Consider the following 27,715-nt stretch of genomic DNA (forward strand, 5'->3'; position numbering starts at 1 on the left):
GGTCACTGAGAGCTATTCATGAAGCCTCTGCAACCTACAGCAGGAAGTTTGTCATTGCTCCTACTAGGTCACAGTGATTTATCAACTTGAGAATCATCAAACTCCCAAAGCCAAAGACTGTATACATGTCCTGCCTTTTTTGTGAAAGCTATTATCAGTTACCGTGCCTTAATCACCCTGTAAGTTTTCATGGCTCTGGTTAATCTAACATGGCAGCATGTGTGTTTTCTAGCATCTGAAAAAGTGTGTTAATTAAATATTCCTAACAACCTGGAAAGTATTGATTTATTCATCTTGCTCTCCTCAACTTAGACAGGGAGCTGAAAGAGGGAGGGTCCATCTTCCCTACATTCAATCCCAACATTGATCTCTACCCAAAAAAGGATGTAAGAGATTATAGAGTTGAGGAAAGTATTAATAGAGTTATGAAATTACATGCCTTTCAGCCACATTATTTAAACACACACACACACACACACACACACACACACACACACTCTTGAGGAACACTTAATGGGCTCTGTTAAATTTGCATGCTGATTTTATGCCTGGAGGACCAAAGAGATATCAGCTATTTTCGACCATCTTTTTACCTGACAATTCCATCTCTCTTACTTACGTGTTTAATGCTTTAGGTATTCAGTGCCAAAGAATAGTCATAGGTCCTAATATTTTTATTTTTTATTGTATTTAAGTAATTGTACAAAGAAAGGACTTTATGAATGCTATTGTAGTCTTGTATCTTGATCAATGTCACCACCTTCAACAATCTCATCTATTTCTCCCCTCCCCTCCCTGCCCCATCCCTTCCCTCGCTCTTCTTGTTTCTGTAGAATATATGTTGGATTCTTGACTACATTCTCCCCCTTTTCTCTTCATTTGTGTACTCCCTCCATCTTGGCCCCACCCCACCCCTTTTAAGTAGCTGATCCCTAGTGTTTTATTTTGCTGAGGTTTAACTCGGCATTTCTAAGGAATGACATTATTTGAATTACCCTGCATTTTAGTCGGTTTTGGAGGAGACATCTGAAAGGAATGTGCCCTTTGCCCTTTAGATATTTCTAAAGCAAATTCCTGTTGTGTTGTTCTCATTAATTTGCTTGATGTTCTAACTGGTCCTCTCAGCTCAGTGCAATTTCAGGTAGAGGGCATTCATTTCTGCACCTCTTATCCTGAGACAACGACTAGGGTATAATACTTCATAAAGATTCGTTGAGGTATAATAACAACAAATAGCAACCCTCCTCTTTCAGTACCATATCTAGTGGAGAAGAGTAAGATATAAAATCAATATTTTCCAGGTTATTGGAGGTAATCAATTAATTAAAGAAAAAAATTACATGGTGGGGAGGGGATAGGTGAGGTATAGGAAGTAAGTTTAAGGCACTTTACAACCATCCTGGAAACAAATGCAAAATAGCACTGTAGTAAAGAAAAGACAGAAGAACAAGTGTGGCAATTACTCTTCTTTCAGTTTGTGAGGCTGAGATTTTCACACCTGGATTTCATGGCATCCACAGCAGCAAGAGGGTCAGCGGTAGCATGCAAACACTTTGAAGTCATTCTCTGCTGTCATCATATTTGCTACTATCCTATTAGCCAAAGGCAGTCATATGACTGAGCTCACCAAGAGTCTGGGAACATTCTGGAAAAAGGCATGGATACAGAAAAAATTAAAACAAATTGAAACTCTTCTGCAATTCCCCTACCATAGAAGAATAAAGATCCCCAATAACATCACGCTCTAATAATTATATATTGTGTCCAGTTGTGCCAAATATGCCTACATATACACGGATACACACGCATGCAAACTATATACTTAGAAATGTGTTAATGATAGTTCATCTAGGCTTCTAAGAGTTAACATTTTTAAGTAATACACTTGGCTCTTTGTATTGTGTGTGTACTTTATTTTATTTTTTCTGACATACAAAACATTTTACAAGGAAGTTAGATTTTATCATGTCCATCTAAGTGTCCAGTGAGTCTTGATCAGAGTCAGCCCTTCCATCATTGTCCTCCTTCTTTCCTGTTCCCTCCTCTGTGACTCATTTCACATCTCACGCTTTCTTTACCACATATATACATTGAGTATTCTGATTATATTTCCTTTTTCATTCACCCAACCTCTTTCCCACTGGTCTCTCCCACCTTTCACAATCTCATTCATTTGGCTAAACTGTTAATTATGTATGTGTACTTTTTGCAAGAAAGAAGTCTCTCATTACAATGGATATTTTGCTTTTCTATTGGCATGTGTTCTATGGCATATGTGATCTTTGTCATGAACCAAATTTGAACACACACGTGCATACACAAATGCTGACAGCCTCATTAAGGACATGAACTCTTGGAGCAGTCGAAAAGTTGAGTTGATAGCAAATTCTTCTAAAGATCACTTTCTTCCTCTCTACAAACCTTGTCTGAAGTGTGCAGCTGTCGCTGACTGTTTGTTTGGTTTCCTTCCAGACGTCCTGCTGGCATGGAAGAGGAATCTCTTTTATTCGTCTGGTCAGAAGGAGCCCTGGAATTCACGGATGATTCAGAGACGTTAAGGCCTTTCACACTCTACGAATATCGAATCAGAGCCCAAAACTCCAGGGGTTCTGTGGACAGCCTGTGGTCATCCGCGCAGACTCTGGAAGCCCCACCTGGAATCCTTCCAGTCCCCAGGGCTCGAGCTACCAGTGCACATTCTGTCCTGCTGAACTGGATCGAGCCAGAAGCACCCAATGGCATTATCTCCCAGTACCGTGTCATCTATCAGGAGAGACCAGATGATCCAATGTTTAACAGTTCTACTGTGCATGCATTCACTGTGATGGTAAGAACATAGAAAAGATAACCACACCCCAAGTTATTTGGTTAATAGGTTGAAATTCATTTTCTTATCTAACTTGTCATTTTTCCTTAGGTCTTTTTTTTTTAAGCCACACATAATACTTGCTGTTGTTAATAGCAAAGCTATTTTATTTACTTATTTTTTTTCAAATTTTTATTATCAAACTTACGTACAGAGAGGTTACAGTTTCATACGTTAGGCATTGGCTACATTTCTTGTACTGTTTGTTACCTCGTCCCTCATACCCCCCTCCTTTCCCTTTCCCCCCATGAGGTGTTCAGTTCACTTACACCAAACAGCTATGCAAGTATTGCTTTTGTAGTTGTTTTTCTTTTTTTACCCTGTGTCTCTCAATTTTGATATTCCCTTTCAGTTTCCTTAGGTCTTAAACAATGCATTTTTTCATATGTAAAAAAGAAGCAATCTCTGCCAGACATGGGTAGCTCATGTATATAATCCTAGCTACTCAAGAGGCTGAGACCTGAGGATTGTGGCTGGAAACTAGCCCAGGCAAGAAAGTCTGTGAGGGGCTGGGGATATAGCCTAGTGGCAAGAGTGCCTGCCTCGGATACACGAGGCCCTAGGTTCGATTCCCCAGCACCACATATACAGAAAACGGCCAGAAGCGGCGCTGTGGCTCAAGTGGCAGAGTGCTAGCCTTGAGCAAAAAGAAGCCAGGGACAGTGCTCAGGCCCTGAGTCCAAGCCCCAGGACTGGCCAAAAAATAAATAAATAAATAAATAAATAAATAAATAAATAAATAAATAAATAAATAAATAAATAAAAAGAAAGTCTGTGAGACTCTTATTACCAATTAACCACCAGAAAACCAAAAGTGGCACTGTGGCTCAAAGTGATAGAGCGCTAGCCTTAAGCAAAAAGCTCAAGGATAGTGCCTAGGCTCTGAGTTCAAGCCACATGGCCAACAAAAAATAATAATAATAAAAAAAGAAGCAATGTGGTCATAGGGATAAGTTACTGACTTGAGTATGAGAAATAGTAGTGGCAACAGTTTGCCCACCACGATAAATTTATACTAACGCAAACAAATATAGGAGTCTCAATTAGAATATTTAACTGTATCCTTCTTCAAGGAGTTAATCGAGATAAGCAGATACATTGCATAACATATAGAAATATACATAAATAGCTCATCACCACTACATGTGCTTTAAGTGTTAAATGTGTTGATGTTTCTCTGCGACAATCTCTTTAAATGCTTACAATAGCTTCATTCAGTTGACTTATTTACTGGAAGGTGTTTTCTTTTTTCTTATCTTTCAAAACTTTCTTTCAGACAGGCATAGCATGATGCCTCATGAAAGATATAAAAATGTGGTTGTCTTTGTCTCAGAGAAAATTATTTTTAGAATGTTTTATCCAGATGAGAATTGTTCATAAGGAATAAAGTAAGAAAAGCAACTGTAGTGTCCATTTCCCTGGGATTTAGTCCTCAAATTCTGCCACCTACTAGTTATAAACCACAGTACGAGAATAAGACCCTATACCAAATGTGTTAGGCAAGAAATACTCTTGGAGTGTAATAGAAAGCTCTGTGTTGAACTGCTTTCATGGGCAAGATGAAATGTTGTAGTCTTAAGAGATAAACATGTATTTCAAACTGCCTTAAAATGTTACTCATGAATAAGAACATGACTGTATAACATAAAGCATTACTTTATAAAAAAAATCTTTTTATGCTTCAAGCCTACAAAGCCCAATTTACATGAAATTTAGAGCATAATGTTTATCTTAGTGATATCTGAATAATACTGAGCAAAGGTATTTCAATGAAACTTCACAAGAAGGTGTGTGTGTGTGTGTGTGTGTGTGTGTGTGTGTGTGTGTGTGTGTGTTCTGCTCCTGAGGCTTGAACTCAAGTCCAGCTCTGTCTCTGATACTTTTGTGCTCAAGTCTAGTGCTTTACCATTTGAACCATAGCTTTATTTTGGGCAGCATTTTAGTAGCTAGTTGGAGATAAAAGTCTCATGGACATTCCTGTCCAGGATGGCTATGAACCATGATCCTCAGATTTCGGCCTCCCAAGTAGCTAGGATAACAGGCATAAGCCACCAGTGCCCAGCTCACAAAGATCTTTGTAAGTGCATAGTTTAGCGGACAATCTTTGCTACCATCCTTCCATTTTGATTTTCTCATCTAATTGAAAAATAAGAATGTGTGAGTAAAGGGGAAAATATTGTAAGTCTTCAGTTTTGCTTTAAAATCAAAACTTTGTTTTTCTATTTCGTCTGGCCTTTACATAACAGGATCTTCACTTCACACCCTCTAGATACTTCATATTAAACAGTAGAAGCAATGTGTTACACGTGAAGGATCTTTTCACTGATATGTGTGGTCCATGGGGCAACTTGTTATTTTCTCCATATCCTTAATTTAAATATGCTTTGATTGGAGGTGCTAGTATGGAAATCTCTTAAACTTCTGGCCTTGTAAAATACTGCCTGTGAGTCTCATTCCTGCATTCCCAGTATAGAGATTATTTTCAACCCTTTTGTAAAAAAGTATCTAAAAGGAGGAAGTTCTGCCATTTATCCAATATTCTCTGCTACTCACCAGCAGAAAGGCATGTTCCTTTAATCCTGCAGTTATAGGAATCCATCTCTTTCTGCTAAAAACATCATGACTTCTCTATACTAGAGTAATGAGCCATTTGTGCCAAGAACAGCGCATTGATGATTCCTCCCCTCAAGCTAAACTTCTTCAAAGTTTCCTTTCAGTGTTTGCTCTGGAGAAATTTGTCAACTTTCTGATCATCAACCATGCTGCCTAGCTTTCTGCAGAACTTGCTGTCCACTGGGGCTCAGAGTCTATTACACAGTTGCAGAATTACAATTCAGTCCACAGACTGGTGAGAGGTGTCGCTAATGTTCCTCATTTCATCTCATTTCATTGGGCTCTTATTTCTACACCAAGGGCCACCAGTAAATTGCCTGAGATGGAGTCATCATTGCCTTGTCCCAATGTCCCTCCAGAGTTGTTTATGGGCAGGTGGATCTTGCTAGGGGAGCCACATAAAACAGGTGCAGTGGAGACGTGAATCCTGCTGGTGGTGGCAGTGGATGGAGAACTGGCAGTAGGGGCCCACCGTAGGGGTGAGGAGCGTATGTGTTGGCAGGAGCAGTGGCAGCAGCAGCAGAGGCAGCAGGAGAGGAGAGATGGGAAGAGTATGGCTTTTAATGCATCACTAGCTTCTCTCCAACCTTATGAAAAGTCATCTTCCTTTGGGTCCAAGAAGGTCTTAGTTCTAAGGAGGAAATAGAGAAAGAGAGAGAGAGAGAGAGAGAGAGAGAGAGAGAGAGAGAGAGAGAGAGATCAACATTCAGACCATATCCTTTGCTACTGAAAACAGGATTTAGTTAATTCTTAAACTCCCTTCCCAATTAGCTCTGTGATGAATGATGCAGTGTCAGGAGAGAAACTGTATTTAGCCTTGCTTGGCATGCAGAACTTCCATAGTAGTATTTACAGGGAACGCTCCTGGCAAGACTGGCGATATTGCTACCACCATTTGGGTTTGTTTGCTTGTTCTCAGTGGCATCTGCCATTGCATTGGCAGATATAACTTGGGACTTGAAGGCAAAGCTGGTTTACCTGTTAGTCTGTGCTCTAAGTAGATCCCCTACTTACACCACAGGATTAGAAAATATCAAAGCCATATCCAAACAGTTGACCAGTGCCCTGATGGATAGATAGATAGTACTTCATTCTGGGTGTAGAATCTAGCATACAGTACTGAGGAACAGCACATTATATGGGGGACTAAAAGTTGGCTTCTAATCCAGGAAGAAAATCCAGAAAGACAACTTTGGTTTCTAGACTCCAGTTGCCAATCTACCCTTCCTAACGTCAGGGAAGAAATGTTCAAAACTTCCCCATGTGGCTGTGTCAGATCTTCTTCACTCTTAGGTAGATAAGGGGAAGATTATAAGCCTCTTCATAATTACAGTATCATGGAGAGCTTGTGAGTAAATTGATGAATTCCTTATTAATCCCATTTTCATTTTGGCTAATTTTAATGTAAAATGTTCTTGCTCTTTATGTGTGATCTTCAACTGATCATGGCTTTTAAAAATCAGAGGGATCTTCACTTATCTTGTTCAGATCCACTAGATACCAGAAATACTTTGGAAAACCCAGACCTCTAGAAAGACTGCTTCTGAGACTACCTTCCTAGAGTAAGGTAAAGCCTTAAAGGTTCTACCACTTGGAACAACAGGGTCTGGAATAACAAAGCAAATATAGATAATTCCAGTTTCTATAAAGCAGCAATCCTACTTGGTCATAAGTAGAATATCTGGTGTTGTACACTTCAAGTATTCCGTACCTCACAACAAAATTCTGAGCTTGTAAATTTGAGTATTTCCTCTTACAACACTGGCAATTAACAGGTAATTGCCCAACTACTACATTTAATTCTATTCCCTTTCTATGTTTCCTGGAGCAAGAAACTGATCTTTTTTCCCCCTAAAATTTAATGTTGTCGTCCTTCCCTACTACATCCATACACCTCACACCTGCCACTCTGGCTGTCTGTTCTTCTCAGAGGTTCTCTGCGCACAGTCCTGTTTTCCTGCCGTAACATCATAGTATGCTGCCCTTCCCTTAGATCTAGGATTGTGTCCTCCCCTCTATTTCCTCTCTTTCTCTCTCATCCTTTCTCTTTCTTTTTCCTTCTCTCTCAATCACAGAAACCTGGTATTCACTACTTCACCAATGCCAAATAACAAGCAGAGCATGCAAAATCTGATTGGGAAATTATATGACCTTTGAGCCAAATATGTTGCTATTTTCTGGCCTTAAACAGAGCTCTGAAAAATTCATATTGAGATACCCTAAACTCCCAAGGAACCTTGTCAAAAATAAATGTGAAAGCAAAATGAACTTAGTCTCCATACTAACAGTCCCAGGCCATAAATTCAAAAATATATACCACTTAGAGACAGCCAGCCAGAAGTGACAGTGAAGGGCAGAAGTTAATTGAACTCTACTCTTGTCACAAGTGGGAAGTGGCCAGTACCAGAGACAAGATGGCTGTCCTGAAGTACCCTATTAGAGCCAAGAGAGCACATCCCTCGCTCTGCAAGGGCTTATGGGTGAAGGGGAAATCATACACAGATGACCAATTTTTTTATGGTTCACAGGCGATCAAAGTGAAATTCAGCAGCTGTTCAGGACAAGTGACCACTGTAACGGCTGTAATATAACCTACTAAATAGAGAGGGAATTGCATTAGAGCAAGAGGTTAGCTGTGATTATCGGCAGGTGAGTGCTTTATTGAAGTTGAAAGACCATTAACATTGATAGAGTAATTATTTCAACTTGAAAGTAATTACCTTGATGGGTGATAACTTCTCTAGTGTTCCCAGATTTGATTGGGCCAAACAATTGTGAGCTCCTGAAGCCTAGAAAAAATATTACAACAATACCATGATTTCTAAATTACTGAAACCACTGTTGGAATATTCTAATTATGTGAAAAGATTTTGCCTTACACAAGCTAGTGACCTCTCATGTAGAGAGAGACATTTGCTTTTTAATCCAAATGCAATGACCCACACCCACCACCTGTGAATATGTGTGTGTGTGTGTGTGTGTGAGAGAGAGAGAGAGAGAGAGAGAGAGAGAGAGAGAGATAGGTTTACAAATGAATTCTTTTCTCTCGATATACTGTTTCAGGTGAAATGTCTTGTTAGCACTTTACCTGAATATTGCTAAGCAGAAATTGCTGCTGTCACTCTTCCTATCTTTGAATTGGGAAGACTTACAACAGGAAATCTTCTCTGTCTTTGCCTCTGAGGACTTAAATGTGTGCAAACTAAATATTTTGTTAATGATATTGCAGCAAACGAAAATGCCACATGTTTGTACTGGGTGGAATGGAATTCTAGCTACTCTGGAAGCTGAGATTGAGAGGATTGTGGTTCAAGGCCATCCAGGCAAACAGTTCATGAAATCCCTTCTCACCCAATTAAAAGCTGGATATGGTACCATGTTCCTATCATCCCATCTATTCAGGAGGCATAAATGATTGATCACATGGATAGTTCAGGCCGGTCTGGACAAAATAACTAAGGCAAAAATCACTGGAAGCATGGTTCAACTGGTAGAGCATCTGCTTGGTAAGTGCAAGATCCTGAGTAAGGAAAAGGAAGGAGGAAGAGAAGGAGAAAGAGGAGCAGGAGGAGGAAGAACATGGAAGAGGAGAACAGAGGAAGAAGCAGAGCTAGGTAACACACACACACATATAAATATATATATATATATACACATACATATATATACATATATTGGCCTTTCCTGGGGCTTGGACTCAAGGCCTGAGCACTGTCCCTGGCTTCCTTTTGCTCAAGGCTAGCACTCTGCCACTTGAGCCACAGCGCCACTTCTGGCCATTTTCTGTATATGTGGTGCTGGGGAATTGAACCCAGGGCTTCATGTTTACGAGGCAACTGCTCTTGCCACTAGGCCATATTCCCAGCCCCTAGGTAACATATATTATAGATTCCAAATTTCAAGTATTTATGGTTATGAAATTCAGCCCTTTAAACAGCTTTCTTGCCTGATAATATTCAACTTTTGCAAACACTTCATTTTGGGGGTGTTTTATGTTTATTTACATTGAACATCAACAAACAAAAGGAAAGTTGAAAAGTAGAGCCATTGCTTCCTTGATATCTCCTGAATATAGGAAAATTGTACATTTTCCCAAGTAAAGGCCCAGAGACCTTGGGATCAAATTTTGTGATCAAGAGTAAGAAACATTGTGGAGCTCATCCATTCATTAGCCACTCAGTAGCTTCCTTTTAAGAGGCTACTGTGCCTAGACAGCATAACAGCTACAAAGAAGAAATAGTTTCTTCCCTTGGGCCCTTCTGGTGTGGTTGGCAAAGAATAAGAGACACATCCAAATATAATAAGCAATTGGCTCACACAGAAGCATTCATGGATTGTACTCTAAATCCCTAAAAGAATCAACAAAGACCTTAGCTCAAACACCTGATTCCAAACGCTGCACTCATTTTACAGGACCGCAAACCACTGACAAGACAAACACACACATCATGATTCTTAGTCGTGCTGTCAGGAAAGATGAATGTGACATCACCACAGAGTTCCTGGATAATGCCTTAGGCCTTTCTATCATCCTGGCAGGGTTTGATCAGATGATCAGCCAATAGATGACTGTCTTTTTTGGCAGCATTTGCCACGATTTTTTTTTCTAATCAAAATCTTAGGCTCTCCTAGGGATGAAACAGGTTTCCACCTGTTGTCTAAGAGCCAATAAGGAATGCTGTACCAAGAGAGTAATGGGTTTCCTCCAGCTCCCCATGTCTGCCTGAATTCCTCGCTGTATACTCTTCTTGAGTCTTTCTTTGGGAAGGAACCAACATACAGAAACCTCTGCCAAGCCAAAAGAGATTTACTAACTGAAAAATAAAGTCACTGCCTTAAATTTGGTAAAAGAGCAAGGATTTGAAATGAAATCATACCACGTGGGAAAGTAAAGAAGTTTGTCAATTAAGGCAACCAAAGAGTCAAGAAGTCTAAGCAATCAGACATGACATCAGCACTAACGTAGCAGAGTCACCGCGTGTCACGTACAGCCAGGCTAAAGATCGTGTTAAGGAGCCCCATAGGTACTCTGAATTTAAAATAAGCGCAATAACTCATTTTTAAACATTTTATATGATACTTGGATTATTAAATATTCACATTACGAAGTCACAGAGTTTTAATCTGTTCCAAAAGATGCATTGTCTATCTCTGAAAGATAATGGTCATGTCTAGATAGTAAAATTACAGTATATTTTTAACAGATGTAAATGTTACTTTTTGACAAGCTACAAGTCATGAATTTCATCATCTCAGTTCCTACTGGGTGATTACAATCTAGTGTTTTATTTTTGCTAAAGCAATTACTAATGTCATGGCTGGATACCTGTGCCCATTAGTGACTGGTGCTGTGGATTTTTTTTTCTTTTCTTTTCTTTTCTTTTTTTTAAGGATGGTTATTGATCTCTTGCTGAGCTGGGATTCAGGTTTTATGCCAGATAGCTTGATTAATGGGTTGGTTTCTATAAGTGGACTGAATGGGGATAGAAAGCAGGGGCAGCAGGCTCTGCCAACCCCAAATCCGTCAAGACGCATAGCTCATTATGAAACAGTTATCAAGGATACATGAAAAATTAATTGGGCTCAGTTTGATTCCGAAAAGAATCGGCTTTCGACTTGGCGCCCCACCCCCTCCACTCTTTCCAGATGTTGGGCCCCAGCCCCTGGAGAAACAGCAAAGGGAGATGTATTAATACATTGTATTGATTAGATCAAGACCCCTGACAGTTATTTGTAGAGATACCATCTGGCTGCTGTTCGAATTCCTTCACCAAAAACAGGACGTGACATGTTATTAATCTCAACTCTCTAAGTATAGACACTTGCCTTTTCTGCTAAAGCACATTTTACCATTCCGTGGGAGATGGAGGCAGACCTGAAGGGTGCAGAAATTAAGGTTATTACACAAATTGAGCCATATGGTCCAAATATTTCAGCAAGAAAATTGCCAGGCAATAAAAATTGCTCCTGCCTTCCTAATGGTGTAAATTACAGTTTAACCATGGCTCTAATGATGTCCTTCTGCCGTGCTTAACTACTGTTACATGAAGGACATTGTTTTAAAAATATAAAAAACAAGTAAATGCCAGCAGCGTGTTTTACAATCTGTTAGTGTGTCATTAAGAACACTGTCAGAATTACATAAACATAATGGCAGGCAACCCGGCATACGAAAGAACTCGAATGGAAATAGAAAGCTTCTTGAAAACTTCCCTCTCGTCTCTGGAATGTCAAAAGCATGATTTCCTCCCTTCCCTGCCCCCTCCCACCCCACCTCCCAAAAGATTTTGGGAAGAAAAGCCCTATGAGGTGCTTTTGTCTAATTCTTGTGTGTGTCCTACAGTGGTGTTTTCTAAAGCAATGTATCTAACCCATGATGTCCCAACATACCCACCTTATCCACAGACCTCCCATGCATGTATAAAACAGGTGAAACAGGCCCAGGTAAGGGGCCAGCTGTCCATTTCCAAAGGATACATGTTGATCTTCTTAACTCAACTTAAGAGATGAGCCTCCATCCCCTCCTCAACAGTAGGAGCATGACGCATGAAAAGTGATATTTTGCTGTTTCTCATAACAAGCTTGATGCCTAGAGAAAATTTACTCAAGATATTCCTAAGTCTTTGAAAGAATTTAAAAAAAAAGATTCAAGCCTTTTCAATGGCTTCCTATGTAGCATACCAAAAACTCCCTGGCACTCAAAAGAATTCTTTATAGATCATAAGAATATCAGTGTTTTATTCTCAAAAATTATAGGCCCCTTCCAACCTTTAGGCTTTGTAAGATGTTGGAAATGCAATTTGTGATGTTAAACAGAAGAAAAGCTTATCATACTGATATATATATATATGCATATATGTATATATATTATGTGTATATATGCATATATGTGTCTATATAAAACATAGTGTGAAAGGTACATATAATTTGAGGGGGAAACACTTTTAATTCCTAATGGAGATATTTCTGTTTTCTTTTTTTTCCTATTTGTATATATATTTTGGAAGTACCATGTTTTTAACTCAAGGCCTAATGCTATCTAGTTGGGGGATGCTCTACCACTTGAGCCACACCTCCAAATCCTTTTTGTCGTTTATTAAATTGTTATTGTCAAGATGATGTACAGAGGGGTTACAGTTACATACATAAGGTACCAAGTATGTTTCTTGTCAAACTTGTTACCTCCTCCCTTATTTTTTGTGTTGATTATTTTTGAGGTAGGGTTTCACTTTATGCCCTGATGGGCCTAGACTGTGACCCTCCTACTTGTGCGTCCCATTGTTGCTAGGATACCAGGCATGCACACTCCACCCAGACATCAATTAAGATGTACTCTTTCCAACTTTTCTTCCCATCACCAGCTCTGCCTCCAAGAAACTAGGATTATAGGCTTAAACCACTGTTCTTGGCTGAGATCTATTTTTTCCTTTAGGCTCTTCTGCATTTCCCCAAAGGGAAAAGCCTGGGATATAATTTACCCTTAACTAAATAATAATAATAACAATAATAATAATAATAATACAAAAGGAGTGAGCCTAAAGATGTGTTTATATTTGTCTATAAGCATTATTAATACTAGTGAGAAACAAATTGTCATTTCCTCACATCGCAAAGAGCAGGGGTAGGGACTTGTGAACTGGAGCATTCTGCCTGGAAAGTTGTTTTCTGGAGTGTCATGTAGCTGCCTCCCATACTTTTCTGATAGAAATAACACCACTGGTGAGATAAACCTTATGTGGCCTAGCTCTCCCCAATGCACAATCTATTCTCCTCTCTGTTCTGTTTTGATCCTTTGTGCTGCATTTATTCCTATGTGTCTTGCTTCTATATCTTGTCTGCTGGCTGTCCCTCCCATAGCAGCTTTCAGCTGCTTGCCCCTGAGGACAGGGAGTGCCACCTACTATGTGCTCTCCTTCCAGCTCCTAGGAGCAATGTCACTTTTAGACAGACATTTGAGTAATGAACACATGAATGAATGGATGGGTGGATGGATGGATGGATGGAATCTCTAGAAGCAAGAGGTGACTTGTGTTCTATTTCTCATTCATACCTAAACTCTTACTGTCATCTAATTTTTCTTTGCTATTTTTAGCAAGTTTTTAACCTTTCTGCTTTTTCCTAAATTTCTCCATATGTTTGTAGCTAAGTTAAAGAGAAGAAAAATTTCTATGTTCCTGTGCTGGTGTATAAGCTTGCTATGTAAAACATGGGTACTGCCAGCCATATCATCCTAATTCATGAGCTTAGCCAGAGTGGAGGGCCATTAGCTCCACTTTACTAGTAAGGGGACAGAAGCTCAGAGATGTTTAGCAAGACACCCATGTGCAGATCTGTGGTTCCATTGGAGGTCTCCCCACATCTGAAATCTGCTCTTTCCTAGTATTCTGTGAGTACCTGTGAGGTACTGCCATCAGGAGAGGTGTGTTATTTGTGAAACTTGGACATCATGGAAGTCCAAATTACAGTTCAGTAAGTCACAGAGATGCCACATCACTTGAGAAGGGAGCCTTGCCTCTACAAATGGAATAGACCTTTTATAAAATATTTCAAGCATGAAAAGATGACTCAGACTAGGAAAGTGCAGAGGAGACTGTGGGAAGAATATGAACTATGAAACTGTACATAGGACCCAAATAGAAGAAAAAAGAAAAGAGTATCAGAGAGTAACATACAAAGAAACCGAAGTCTGGTTTGCTTTTTGTTTCCTTTACTGCCAAAGTGAAGTACAGAGGAGTTACAGTTTTATATGTAAGGCAGTGAGTACATTTCTTGTTCAACTTGTTGCCTCCTCCCTCATTTTCCCCTCACCTCCCCCCTCAGAGATAGGGAGAAACATTTGTCCAATCCATTCCCACTTACTGTGTTGATGTTGATTGATTGTTTGATTGATTTAGCAATACTGATATGTAAAATGAAGGTCTTGCCCTTTTTAGGCAATACTCTACCACTTGAACCACACCCCCTTGGTCCTTTTTGTTTTTATTTCAGCTAGTATCTCCCTAACTCTGCCTGCTCTGCCCTTAGATTGTGATGCTCCTATAATCTCCTCCTGAATAGCTGGAATCCCACGCATGGCTGGCTTATATTTCAGATAAAGTCTTGTCAAATGTTTCCTGGACCGGCCTCAAAGCACAATTTTCTTGCTCTGCCTCTTGAGGAACTGGGATTATTTAACAGGCATGTGCTACCATGCCTGGAGAAATAACTGAGCATGCCTCCTTCAGAAAGCAGCTCCTGCCAGGATCAAGTAGAATGTGAGCCAGCAGCAGGAAGTAGGAGTCAAGCATGTTCTCAAGAATCATTTTGGTGAGGATATTAGAACATGAGATTGACTAGTCCAGAAATGTCACTTTCTTATTGTCTCTTCATTTCCCCCCCACAAGAAAACAACAAATTTCTTTACAAACTCTGCTAGCTCCAAGTAAAGTAATCCTGTGGCAGCTTGCCCAAAAGCCTACATGTGGTTATAGACATGGAGGCTAGCCAAGAAAGAGGCTAAGAGTTAGAAAATTAGAGGAAACTCCTTGAAAGCTGAACTTGAGATATAAACTCATTTCAAATGTTCCCCCGATCACCACACCGTTCAAGAGTGCCTCACTTAGTCTCAGCTGGGGCTGAGTCATAGGGCAAACCTCACAGGGTACAGTTGGGATGCCATCAGGGTGCCGGTGATGATGGTGCCTGGGTGAACAAGAGCATTGATCCCAGCCAGTATGTGAGACACCCATCTTGGACTTGCCTTCCTGATGGCAGAACAGCCCGGGAAAGAACTCAACAGGAAGAAGGGTGATGCCACATCCTGTCTCCTCATCTTTCTTACCCAATCTTAGAAGCAACCACAGACCTACCAAAAAGTAAGCGATCTAAGTGACTATGGACACAGAGCTGTGGCTACTTTCCTTCCTTCATGGCCCAATATGTTTTAGAAATACTGTAATTAGCACATTTGGGTTGAACACAGTGAGAGCCTCAAGAGGACTCATCTCCTTGTCCTGCCTGCTCAGAAGGACCTGGTCATCATACTGTAAGTCTCAGCATTTTGTCCTTAACAGAGCGATAATTATTTATTAGTGGAATATATGCGTATTATATTCCTACATTAAAGTTGTTAGGGGACATTGTGTACCCAGGTCCCTGTGGCTGGAAGGGGATCACATCTGTTAGAGATAAATCACTTTTAAAAAATTATATTAGACTCACAGACGGCCAAGAGTGAAGCGCGGGGAGGGAGGTGTGAATAGGCTGAGGAGGCTTGATTTTCAATCTTGTGAAATAGATTGTGGTCAATATGTTGTCAGCACACGACGGCACTCAGACATCAACTCCGTATTTCCCCTCTTTGAACCCCAGGTGGCCAATTAACAGTATGTGCTATTTATTCATTACAAAATAGGCAGGGTAAATTGAATGCTTAGTCTGGCTAATAAGAATTCTTAGCAAGGAATAAAATTAAAAATAATGCATGAGGAAAAACTTGAAAAAGGAAGGAAAGGAGAGAGGAAGAGAAGGGAGGATGAGGAGGAATGCGGGAGAAGAAGAAGAAAGAAAAGGGAAGGGAAAGGAAGGGAAGGGAGGAGAAGGAGCGGAAAGGAAAGGGAAGGAAAGCAAAGGAAAAGGAGGGGATAGAAAGGGAAAGGAAAGGAAGGGAAGGAAAAGGGAAAGGAAGGGAAAGGGAAAGGGAAGGGAAGGGAAGGAAAAGAAAAAGGAAAGGAAAGGAAAGGAAAAGAAAGGAAAGGGAAAAGGAAAGGAAAGGAAATCCTTGAAGAATTCCAGGGAAAAAATCCAGAGGACTTGTCATTGTAAATGTATCTCGAATTATAATAGAAGCAAAAAAATTTAAACTGAGAGGTCTATTTGCATAAATTAACATCCTAAGTGGCATTCTCTTCAATTCCCTCATTTGTATTTACTTAGAGTTCCCTTTCTTCCTAAGGCGGAAAGTCTTAAATTACTTCCAGCAATTATTAGTATCATTAGGCTGTTTTGATGCCTTATTTTGCAGAAAGTCATGCCTTTTCCTTTTTGTTTGCCTCTTAGCTTTTCTATTCATCTCAGAACCACAACCCCACAAATGAGAAGCTTGTGAGTTCACTAGATCTTGTGAATAATCACTCTGGCAAATAGGAAAGAACTTAAGAAGGGATTAGAACATGCTCTATCTATATAATTAAAATTCCATTGAAATATAGGAATAAGCATATTAATCCATGCACTTTCATTTTGTGTCCCATTCAAAGATTCTGTTTCTATGCATCTGCTACTGCTACCTATAAATGACACGTCTCCCTCCCTCCCCTCCTCTCTTCTCCATCCCATTAGGGTTTTTTTGTTGTTGTTGTTATTGTTTTGTTTTGTTTTGCTTCATTTTGTTTGTCTCTCACTGTAAAATGTACTTCAGAAGCAAAGCAGGAAGAAAGGGAGAGCCTGAGTGTTTTTTAACCTGTGTAGCAGTCTTGCTGTGCAGTGTTAGTAGATTGCATGCCTCCAGGATCTAGAATATATAAACTGATAGAAGTTTCCAGAATTAAGAATTCTGAACTTTCACTTTAAAGGTAGATCCAAAGAGTTGGTGCTCACCTTCTTCATTTCCTAACTTCTGCATAATTTAATAATTCTCATCAAGGCAATTTAAGGGCAACACTACTTAGAAATATCTCAATTGAGTACACTTTGAATGTCAAATGGACCATTTAAAAGCCAGTGTTTGTTTCAGCAGTGAATTTTTCTAAAAACAAATGATTATTTTACTGGTTATAGTCAGGGATCTGTTCATTTTTGTGTCCTCAAGTTGAACCTTCTCCCTAGAAAGGTCAGATGCACCCCCTTCCCCCTCCCCCTACTGGAAGCTCGCCCCCTACTGGGGTTGTCCATAAGATACAGAAACCATCTCTGCCCCAAACCCATGAGTTAACCCAGCACCTGAGCAAAGGGTTTTAGAAAACGCATGTTCCTTCTTGCACTAGAATGACTGTGAGTGTGGAAATAACCAGAGGAAATAACTGTAGTTTTCTTTTTTACGGCTGTATTATTGCACCCTGTTGGGGAATACATCTGAGCATTTCATGTGTCCTACTTTTAAAATGCCCAGATGGTGGCTACGTGCTTTGGGTTGAATTGGGCAGCCCTCATCTTTCATGCTCTGTAGTCTGCCTAGCTATCAAAGAGACATGAGACAAGGAAAATGCTTCCTTTTCTTCAGCTCCTCTTCACCTAGTTTCTAGTTGCACACAGTGCATGATGCACTTGTACAATTGTCACCATGGTCTGTGAATACCCTTTCTCTAGGATGGGAAGTGTCCTATGGAACCGATGCTTTGGCTTCTCTCACAGCTCAGAAGCCTTCGCTGTGTAACTGATTACACACAATCTTGTAAGGAACACAGGACGGCAGAGGCAGTGTAAATATTTTATACCTCGCCGAAACCATTTGTGTTTGCTTTGGGTTTTTTTTTTTTTCACTGTAGTCTTTAAGCTTCCCAGAAAATTTTAATCAGATCATTCAACCAAAGAAATCATCCCAAGAACTGATAAAAATAAATGCAACAGGATAACTGGTGAAATTAACCCAAGCAAAGAATAGGTTAGTATGGTTTTGTGACATGCACATTTTATAGGGCTTTTGTCTCCAACTAGATTCTTCTTCAAGTGCCATCTGGGCACTGACCGCTGGTATCATTTTACCAATAATAGTCAGTATATCCCATTGGGAAATTAGTCAAGGGAATGAGATTTTTTAACAAATTATCTTCAAGTATATATATCCCCCCCAAATTACTAGTCTTTCTCTATTTCAATGCCAAGCCTAAGTGAATTGCTGGCTCTTATTGTAGAATTTTATTTATCATAAAAGTGATAAAATTCAAATTTTCTTTTCAAAGATAAAAAAATATTTTTGCTCTTTTTGTGGTAGAAAGTGTGCTAATCTGGACTGATGATCTCTAATTGGGGGATGTATACTCCTGTAAGTAATAACTTTAGTACACATGTCCCTAACACATACATGTATTTTTCTATAAGTTATAAAGCATCTAGTAGTTAACTAGTATTAACACCATAAAACATCTTATGGTATTTAAGATATTTTAAGAAAGTAGATATAGGCAAAATCATTAGTAAAATATTTAGTTACTGGTGATTTGAGTAAACATTGGTTAATGAATCAAAATAATTATCAATAGTATCTCAAGGCACAGTACACACTTCCAGAAAACCTGGGGTGCCAATCTATTTTTAAGAGGATCCCTTGAGGGCTGGGGATATGGCCTAGTGGCAAGAGCGCTTGCCTCATATACATGAAGTCCTGGGTTCGATTCCCCAGCACCACATATACAGAAAACGGCCAGAAGTGGTGCTGTGACTCAAGTGGCAGTGTGCTAGCCTTGAGCAAAAAGAAGCCAGGGACAGTGCTCAGGCCCTGAGTCCAAGGCCCAGGACTGGCAAAAAAAAAAAAAAAGAGGATCCCTTGATCATTTCAAAACCTTTGTACACTACTGTCAACAAGTACTGCTGGACTGTCAGTGTTCATTCCTCACACTGTGGCTAATAGACTGCTTAAAGTTAGAACTATTGAGCATTTATTTGGCCATATATCTGCTTTTGCTTCTGTATGTATTATTAGCATGGAATTTTAAGTATGATTTTCAAGGATTTTTTTTGAAAATCACCAGACAGTATACATCTAATAATTTATTATAATCTATAAAAACTTTTTAATACAGAACCATAAAGTCTAATAGATCATTACATACTAAAAGTAAATAAATATACCAGGTACCAGTACTCAGGAGGCTATGATCTGAAGCTCACGATTCAAAGCTAGACCAGGTAGGAAAGTCCATGAGAATCTGATCTCCTTTTAGCATCAAAAAGCTAAAAGTAGAGCTGTGGTTCAAGTGCTAGAGTACTAGCCTTGAGAAAGAAAGCTTAGGCACAGCCCCCAGGCCCTGAGTTTAAGTGCCAGGATAACAAGCATGTGCGCACACACATACACACACACACACACACACACACGAGTAAATAAATGACACAAATATTGCCAACTCTCCATGTTGAGCACTTACATTCCCCTCTTTCAAAGACTAATTGAGGGCTGGGAATATGGCCTACTGTTCGAATGCTTGCCTTATGTACAAGAAGCTGTGGGTTCGATTCTTCAGCACCACATACATAGGAAAGGCCAGAGTGGTGCTGTGGCTCAAGTGGTAGAGTGCTAGCCTTGAGCAAAAAGAAGCCAGGGACAGTGCTCAGGCCCTGAGTTCAAGCCCCAGGACTGGCAAAAAAAATAAGCCTCATCAAAGACTAATTGAGTACTTCATTCATTTATCCACCTACCCACTCATCCATTCAATATTTGTGTGCACCCACTTTGTGTCTGCTGGATTTACGGCAGTGGACATAAACCACGTAAGACCTTTTCCCTGTTGAATCTTTCATTCTAGTGGGCATATAAAAAATATACCATATACCAGGTGCCGTTGGCTGATGCTTACGATCCTAGCTACCTAGGAGGCTGCGATCTGAGAACCATGGTTCAAAACCATTGGGAAGGAAAGAGTGTGAAACTCTTATCACCAATTAACCACCAAAGAGCTGGAAGTAGAGCTGTGTATCTAGTGGTAGAGTACTAGCCTTGAGCAAAAAGCTCAGGAACAGCACCCAGCCCCTGAATTCAAGCTCTAGGAAACAGCATTTTTAAAAGGTAGTCAAAAATAAACATATAAGAACATAAACACAGAGACAAAGGCAATGGAGAAAAATAAAGCATAGATGGAAAACAAGAGATGCTGTCTTGACCAATCAGGAGGAGGAGGGTGTTTTGCTTTCCAGTCTTGGGGGTAAGGAGAGGCTGGCTTGATACAACAAAGGTGGTATTTACCACAGGGAAACCTTCCAAGAATACTGGGGGCAAAGATTTGAGAGAGGAAAAGAACAAACTATGATGTACAGGACCCCTGAGTTTGACTTTGGTCTCTGGATGGTCCAGTTAATTTCCTCCACCCCTCAGCAATTGCTCTGACCTTCAGGCCAGGATTCTGAAAGGTCCTCCACTGGCATCCTTTAACACCTCTGTAAGTAAGAGATAAACACTTCATTGCCTAGAAGCGTGAAACTCAGCTATCAGAGGAGTTAGATCAGATACACATCTCATCAGTTTCCAAATCTATATTTTGAATCCATAAACCTCATATCCTGCTACTGGTGATTTTCTTGAATGGTAGTCCATTCCTTTGCTATCTAATATACCTCATGTCTGCTCAGTTCTTCAAAAATAGCCATATTCTAGGTGAACCAATGTAGGACTAATTCATCACAAATGGAAGTATTTTCCAGTAGCTGTACCTAACTTCAAGCCCAAGAGTTCTTGACAGTGTCTGTAATCTTTATCTCTGGGTCTTCCCTATGTCCATGTTGATCATCTATAATAAAAAAAAACATAATATCACACAGATCTAATGTAGTTCCATAATACTGATATTTAAAGTCTGTTCATTTGGTGGAGTAGTTTCTGCTCAGTCCATTGTGTTTTCTTATATAGACAGCTTTATTGCTTTGCATCCCTATTTTTGTAAATCACAGTCTAGGCACTTTTCTTTGCCAACAGCTCAGAACAAAGAACAAAATCAAATTTCAACAGTTGATCCATGCATCTTCAGACCCACATCTTTCTTGGCTGCTCCTGTTAACAAGGATGGGATTCACAATGTCCTTTTCAGGCCAGCTAAGAGTCAGACATTTTCACAAAGGTTGTCAGGTCCTTACAAAGTTCATGAGACAGGATTCACTGTTAGAAGCCAAGTCTTTAAAAAAAAAAAAAAAAAAAAGATAATATGCCTGAACTCCCCTCATTGTGAATGTTAGAACTTGTACTCCAGTTTTCTGAAGTATTCCAGCTTTCTGAATTGATATCTGTTTGGGTTAAAATCTCTGAATTCTGAGTCTCGGTCTCTCTCTCTCACTGTCTCTCCCTCCCTCCCTCTCTCCCTCCCTCCCTGTCTCTGTCTCTGTCTCTATATATGTATGTATATATATACATACATACAAGTATATATATTTCCCTCCTCTCTCTCTTTCTCTTTCTCTTTCTCTCTCTCTCTCTCTCTCTCTCTCTCTCTCTCTCTCTCTCTCTCTCTCTCTCTCTCTCTCTCTCAGTATTTCTCTGGCTCTCTTTGTTCCAATATGGGGTTTGGACTCAGAACCTCACACATGCTAGTCAAGCAAGTACACTACCACTTGAGCCATGCTCCCAATTGTTTTGCTTTCAGTTTATCTTTCACATAGGTCTCTTTGATTTACCTAGGCTAGTCATGAACCCCAAAATATCTACCTCCATCTCTCAGGTAGCTGGGGTTGCAGCTACCGGCCCAGCTTGGCTTTGATACAGGATCTTGCTAACATTTGCCTGGTCAAGCCTTGAGCTACAGTCATCCTGTCTCTGCCTCCCAAGTATCTGAGTCAAGGTCGCTTCTTTCCCTAGACAATATTTGTTGGGTTTCTGAGGAACTTCCTCACATATTAAAAAGAATTTGATGTTTCCCCCTTTGCTAAGATGAAGAAGCCTCATCCTAGAATCTAGAACAATTACTAGCATATTGAAAATGCCAAATTCATAGCACAATTTGTTCAGTGATTTTTTTTCCTATTTTGTCCCCCCAAAACAGCTAATAAAAATGATTGGATAAATTAAAAACATTATTTGATCTGCCTACACAAAAATAATAACCACAGCTACTAGCTCTCAAAACAAATAAAAGTTGTTTTTTATTTTTAATTAAGTATGCTTAGCTTAAGTACATTTCTCTTAAGGTGTAATGACTACACCATAATCATTTCCTTTTGTTTATTCATTTAAAACGCAAATAAAAGCAGATAATCAATAGATCATAATCTAAAACTAGAGGATTTACAAGTTAATAAGCTTGAGTCAATAGATATTCCATAACTAAGCTTTCAATGCTGAACCTGACATAATTTGCTTTACACTAAGCTGGTTGACTTAATGCTTTAATTTAATTCCAATATTAACTGAAAAATCTGAAGAAAAGGGAAAATTTTAAATCCTATTATATTAAAATGTTTTCTAAGCAACAACTCAATATCATCCCTCTACTGCTTAAGTGGGCCACCAAAGTGTCTCTACCCACTGGGGCTCTCATTGCTGATAACCAGTTAACCCCTGATGGAGCCTGTAGAAGTGATTCATGGATGCTTCCACTGGTCTATTTTCACAATAGCTCTCCTGTTAGCCTCAATTGACATTAGATTTTTGTTGCCTACTTTTGGTGCCTACTTTTCCTGATTTAGGGCCAGACTATTGTAGTTGGGTTTTTTTTTATTTGTAATGTAATCCTTGAGATTGCAATGTTCCCCTTGAGATTGTCACTCTACATGGATTGGTCCCTCCAAACCAAACTTAGAAGGAGGTAGACCTAAGTCCAAAATGTAGAAAGCAACATTTCTTGGTATCCTAAGAGAAATCTCTGAGAAACGATCCCATACCAAGGAGTAGAACCCAGTGGCTGTGTCTTTCAAACCCTGATGTTATTAGTAGGGGTGGAAAAAGGCTATAGAACGCCATATCCAATGTGCATTCAAGGTTACAAGCACAGATTCTATACTCAGAATGGCCTCATCAAATTCTAGTTCTTCTCCTTATAATTATATGACCATGGGCAACTTACATCATCTCTTCACCCAGATCTGAAAAAGTAGGATATTCACATCCTAAAGTTGTTTTTAAGACTTAAGTCATTGAATATACAGGAAGTGCTTGAAGAGAAGTCACTGTTAGTATCCTTTGAGATGTTCTGTAGAAGAAGACCTAAAAGTATAAAGAATTTACATGGAGGATAATGTTGAGCATGGATCACCAGGCCAGTGATTGAATAATTTGAAATTGTCATGAAACTTTTGCTGGAATGAATGCTATAGAATTAGGTGATTTATTATTTCAATCTGCAAGTCAGCACACCTTCAAGTCTTTGGGGTTACTCCCTCAGCTTTCTGTCATCCCACTTGTATCTTGAGAGGAAAGGTCCAAGCCCTGCTTTAAGTTTGTCTTTCTCATCTGTGTTTACTTAGCTTCAAGGAGAAAAAAATCATGGTCTCTTAGGTGCAGAGAGAGGTGTGGGGTGTGTGTGTGTGTGTGTGTGTGTGTGTGTGTGTGTGTGTGTTGCCCAAGTTCACCCTGTCCCATTTGCTCCTATTTTCACAAAACCATTTATGAGTTCCCGGTCAGCTTTTGATGAGTGTCCTGGCTTTCCTGCTACAGTCAAAGTAGCCATGGAGTTTGACTGTCTCAACTTCAGTTTGTTTGTCCACAGGGTGTTGTGAACAAGGATAAGTTGGTACAATTTGCTAAGTGAGTAGATGGAAGACCACACACTGGCTATTTACCATAGAGGACCTTTTTCTCTTCCAAGAGAGTTGAAATCCCATGGGTTTTTATGAACTTTTTTTTTCTATTTCTCAATCTCTGGAATCACACACAGGTGACAGTGTTACTGTAGCAGTGGTGCACACGTGTCACTTCCTGTGCCTGTGCCCAACATTCAACACTTCAGCCGACCAATGGGCACTGTTGTTCCTGCACATACTGGGTTTAACTGCCACGTAAAACACCTTCAAAAACATGAGGCGGTGAGGTGACGTTAAAATGAAATGAAATGAATGAGTTACAGATACAAAATAGCACCAGAAAAAAGATTTCAAGCAAGCAAAGCAATCACCTACACTCGTACAAGTCTAACAGAGTCATTCACCAAATATAAAAATGTGTAAATCCATTCTATAAGAAAAAATACCATATTCTCACTTATTTATGCACACATTTTCCTTAGGGAAACATAAAATAGCTTCTTTAATTGTAATACTTTTTAAATAGATGAAATTTGAAATTCATAAAAATGTAGGTATTTGTCATGGTAAGTTTTTTTTCTTTTTTTCCAAACAGCTAGCATATTGCCAATAAGATAATGTATTTAAATAAAAGATAATTTATGCATTTGTCAGACATCTATTGAGCACCCATATGGTGCCAAACACATTTTGTAGCCCCAGTCTCTGTCCTCTAAGAGTTCAAGGTCTGCTAGGGAGACAAGACAGGTAAACAGATTACTATAATGCAAAAAAAAAAAAAAAAAGCCAAGAACAACATCAAAAGCAGAAACAGAACCAAATAACTGTCTGGGAAGTCAAGAAGCTCTTCCCGATGGAGGTGACATTCAGTTTGTGTTGTTATGAATGGTCAGAAGTTGCCAAGCATGGAAGGGCATTCGGAAAGCAAGAAAAAGGTAAACCATAAGCAACAGTCTCACTGACAAGTTCACTGCAAATGGATTCTTCAAATCAATGCACCAGGCCACAGGGTGGGAGTGAGCAGGATCAGGGCCTGCAGAGGCAGAGACATGCAAATAGGCAGGCCAAAGGCACTCTGGCTGAAAACTGGCAGGCCACACCAGCAGGTGTGGCTTCCTCACCAGGCCCAGCTCTGGCACCCTCAGACTTTCAAATGAGAATAATTGGAACTTGACTCTTCTACTGGACCTTGGCAATGAATAGGACCTGTAAGCGCTGGTATTGTGATGTCAGGTCATATTCCAAATTTCCAGGGAATGCAAGAAGCTCTCTGCACCTAAGGGACCACGATTTTTTTCTCCTTGAAGCTAAGAAAACTGGGATGAGAAAGACAAACTTGAAGCAGAGCATGGACCTTTCCTCTCAAGATACAAGTGGGATGACAGAAAACTGAGGGAGTAACCCCAAAGACTTGAAGGTCTGCTGACTTGCAGACTGAAATAATAAATCACCTGATTCTCTAGCATTCATTCCAGCAAAAGTTTCACAATGATTTCAAATTATTTAAACCCTGATTCATAACCAACCATTTCCAATTGGAAAGATCTTCCTAGATACAACCAATGAACCAACAAAAACAAAATAAACAAAAACCCAAAAGCAGAAATATCACTCAAGTAGTAAATAAAGCACTAGCCTTGATCCGAAGCAAGCTTGTAGCTGGTGACTCATACCTGTAGTCCTAGCTACTCACTGAGATCTGAAGGTCACTGTTCAAATCTAGCCTATGCAGGAAAGTCCATGAGACTCTTGTCTCCCATTAACCACCAGAAAACCAGTGTGGAACTGTGGCTCAAAGTGGTAGAGCCCTAGCCTTGAGCAAAAGAGCTCAGGGACAGTGCCAGGCACTGATTTTAAGAACCACAACCACAGAAGAAAAAACAACAAATAAAAGACAAAGCAAAGAGCTAAGCACGAGCTAGAAACCCAAAATTCAAGCCCCATTAAGTAACACACAAAAAATCTAATTTTCTCTTCCTTTTCCCCATCCTCTTCCTCCTCCTCTTTTTCTTACCCTTTCCCTTCCTTATAATATAAAATGAGCATGGTATTTGCCTTGTCTCCTGTGATTTCTGCTGTCTTTAGAGATTAGAAAGAGATGATGCACAAAGCAAGTCTTCAATAAACATGTGTTTAGTCACGGGTTGCTTAAGTGCAGTGCAATGGCTGAAATAACATTCTTTTGCTTTTATTTTAGTACAGCCTTGCTAACCTTCCCATACAATACATTATGAGAATAGAATTGCTAGGTCTCAGGCTATGCACATTTTTAATTTTGATAGATCAGAAGTACTGCTTTTTAATATTTAGTGTGACTGATTTGCCACTTTAAAATTTAATTATCACAAATTTAATTTTTTCCTATTCTCCTTTGAAAAATGAGCCATTTCTAAAACCATTCATTTCTTCCTCGATATTTTTATGGTAACTGAGGTGTCGCCATTCATATTGCCAGGGCTTTAGCTTTTGCTTAATTGATTAAAACGATACAGCCAATTTGCCTATAAAGAAAATGTCTGTGACTGGAATTTTCTTTCTGTACTGACCTTCCATTATGCAACAAAGGAAGAGACTTACACTAGAGAACAAAATACCCTTCCTCACCCTTTCACTCACTTCTCTTCTTTTGTGAGTGTAGATATTTAAGTAAAGGCGCAAAACATATGCACACCTTTGACCTGTGTTAAGATGAGTATTTTATGTCAGAAATTGGGCAACTGTTGTAACAGAAGACCTCTGACAAATCAACCATAATTATACCAATTCCAACTATCTGAAAAGAGTATATGTATGCATACTGTCTGAAATCTCTGGATTGAAGTTCTATAACATTATCCCATTAGTTAGAACTCAGAGGTGAGGATCCTTTATCAACCATGTGCCTTGGAGCTGAGCTGTCTGTGCCATCTAGACAGAAGTAAACCTTCATGTTTTCTAGGTGTCTTATAGATACAAGGGACCTGTTTGATCTGTTCAAGGGACCCAGGGAATGGTGTGGTGAGCACTGGATAAATATATCCCTACTATTGGAAAAGCATAGTCTAATGCACATGCTCCTAATAGCTGCTCAGGAAACAGGACAGGATAAATGGCTTAAATTCCCACCACTTGTTATAATTCTGTCTTTCGGATGGAGAGAATACTCCTGCTTCTAACAGAAGAATTACAAATTCTGAATTAGAACAAGTGTTTAGTGGGGACTTCTTTTTTGTTGTTTATTTTTACAAAAGTCTCTGTGCTATTTGCTTTATATAAATGGTGATCTAAACTTGCTAAGTATCAAATAGAGAATGCACGTGTAAATTCCTGATGGGTTCACTATTTCTTCAAGCAATGACCATAATTTATACCACTATAGAGTAACATTTAAATATTTTTCCTCTGTTCTCTTGAGTTGCATTGTGGCACTTTATACATAATCATTTCTTAAGTATTTTTTGTCTAATGCCAGCCATTGTTTTCTAATAACAGTGCTTGCTCACATGGTTTCCTAATAAATTCCACAACCTTCAAGGAGACATTCACAACCCTGTGTAGTCCTTCCACAAACCCTTTCCCAGCCACGATCCACACTGTGCCCTCAGCCGCCCATCAGCCTTCAGATGCCCTGGACTACAGCTCTTTTCTACACAGATCTGCCTTTTATTTCATCTCTTCTTTCTTCCACTCCCTTGCCTATTGTGTACTGGGATTCCACTCCTTTCCTAGCCTGAATCAAATGTCATTTCTCAATTAAGTCTTCCCCAAATATTGAGCTCCTCCATTCCATATTAGAATGATCCCCATTGTGTTTTCCTGGTGCTCCTCTAGCACTACCACATTCTGGCAGGACTGGGATTTGAACTCAGAGCCTTGCATTCTCTAGGTAAGCACCCTATCCCT

At 39.6% G+C, this 27,715-nt stretch overlaps 1 protein-coding gene across 1 annotated transcript in view; it reads left to right on the forward strand.

Moving 5' to 3' along the window:
* Ush2a (usherin) overlaps positions 1–27,715 on the forward strand; it is a 618,626-nt gene that overhangs the window by 532,430 nt on the left and 58,481 nt on the right. Inside the window, exon 60 of the mRNA XM_048356772.1 lies at positions 2,473–2,827. Coding sequence (XP_048212729.1) covers positions 2,473–2,827 — 355 coding nt within the window. The remainder of the gene's footprint in view (positions 1–2,472; positions 2,828–27,715) is intronic.

Source organism: Perognathus longimembris, chromosome 11 (genome assembly GCF_023159225.1).
Source record: "Perognathus longimembris pacificus isolate PPM17 chromosome 11, ASM2315922v1, whole genome shotgun sequence".
Classification (NCBI taxonomy): Eukaryota; Metazoa; Chordata; class Mammalia; order Rodentia; family Heteromyidae; genus Perognathus; species Perognathus longimembris.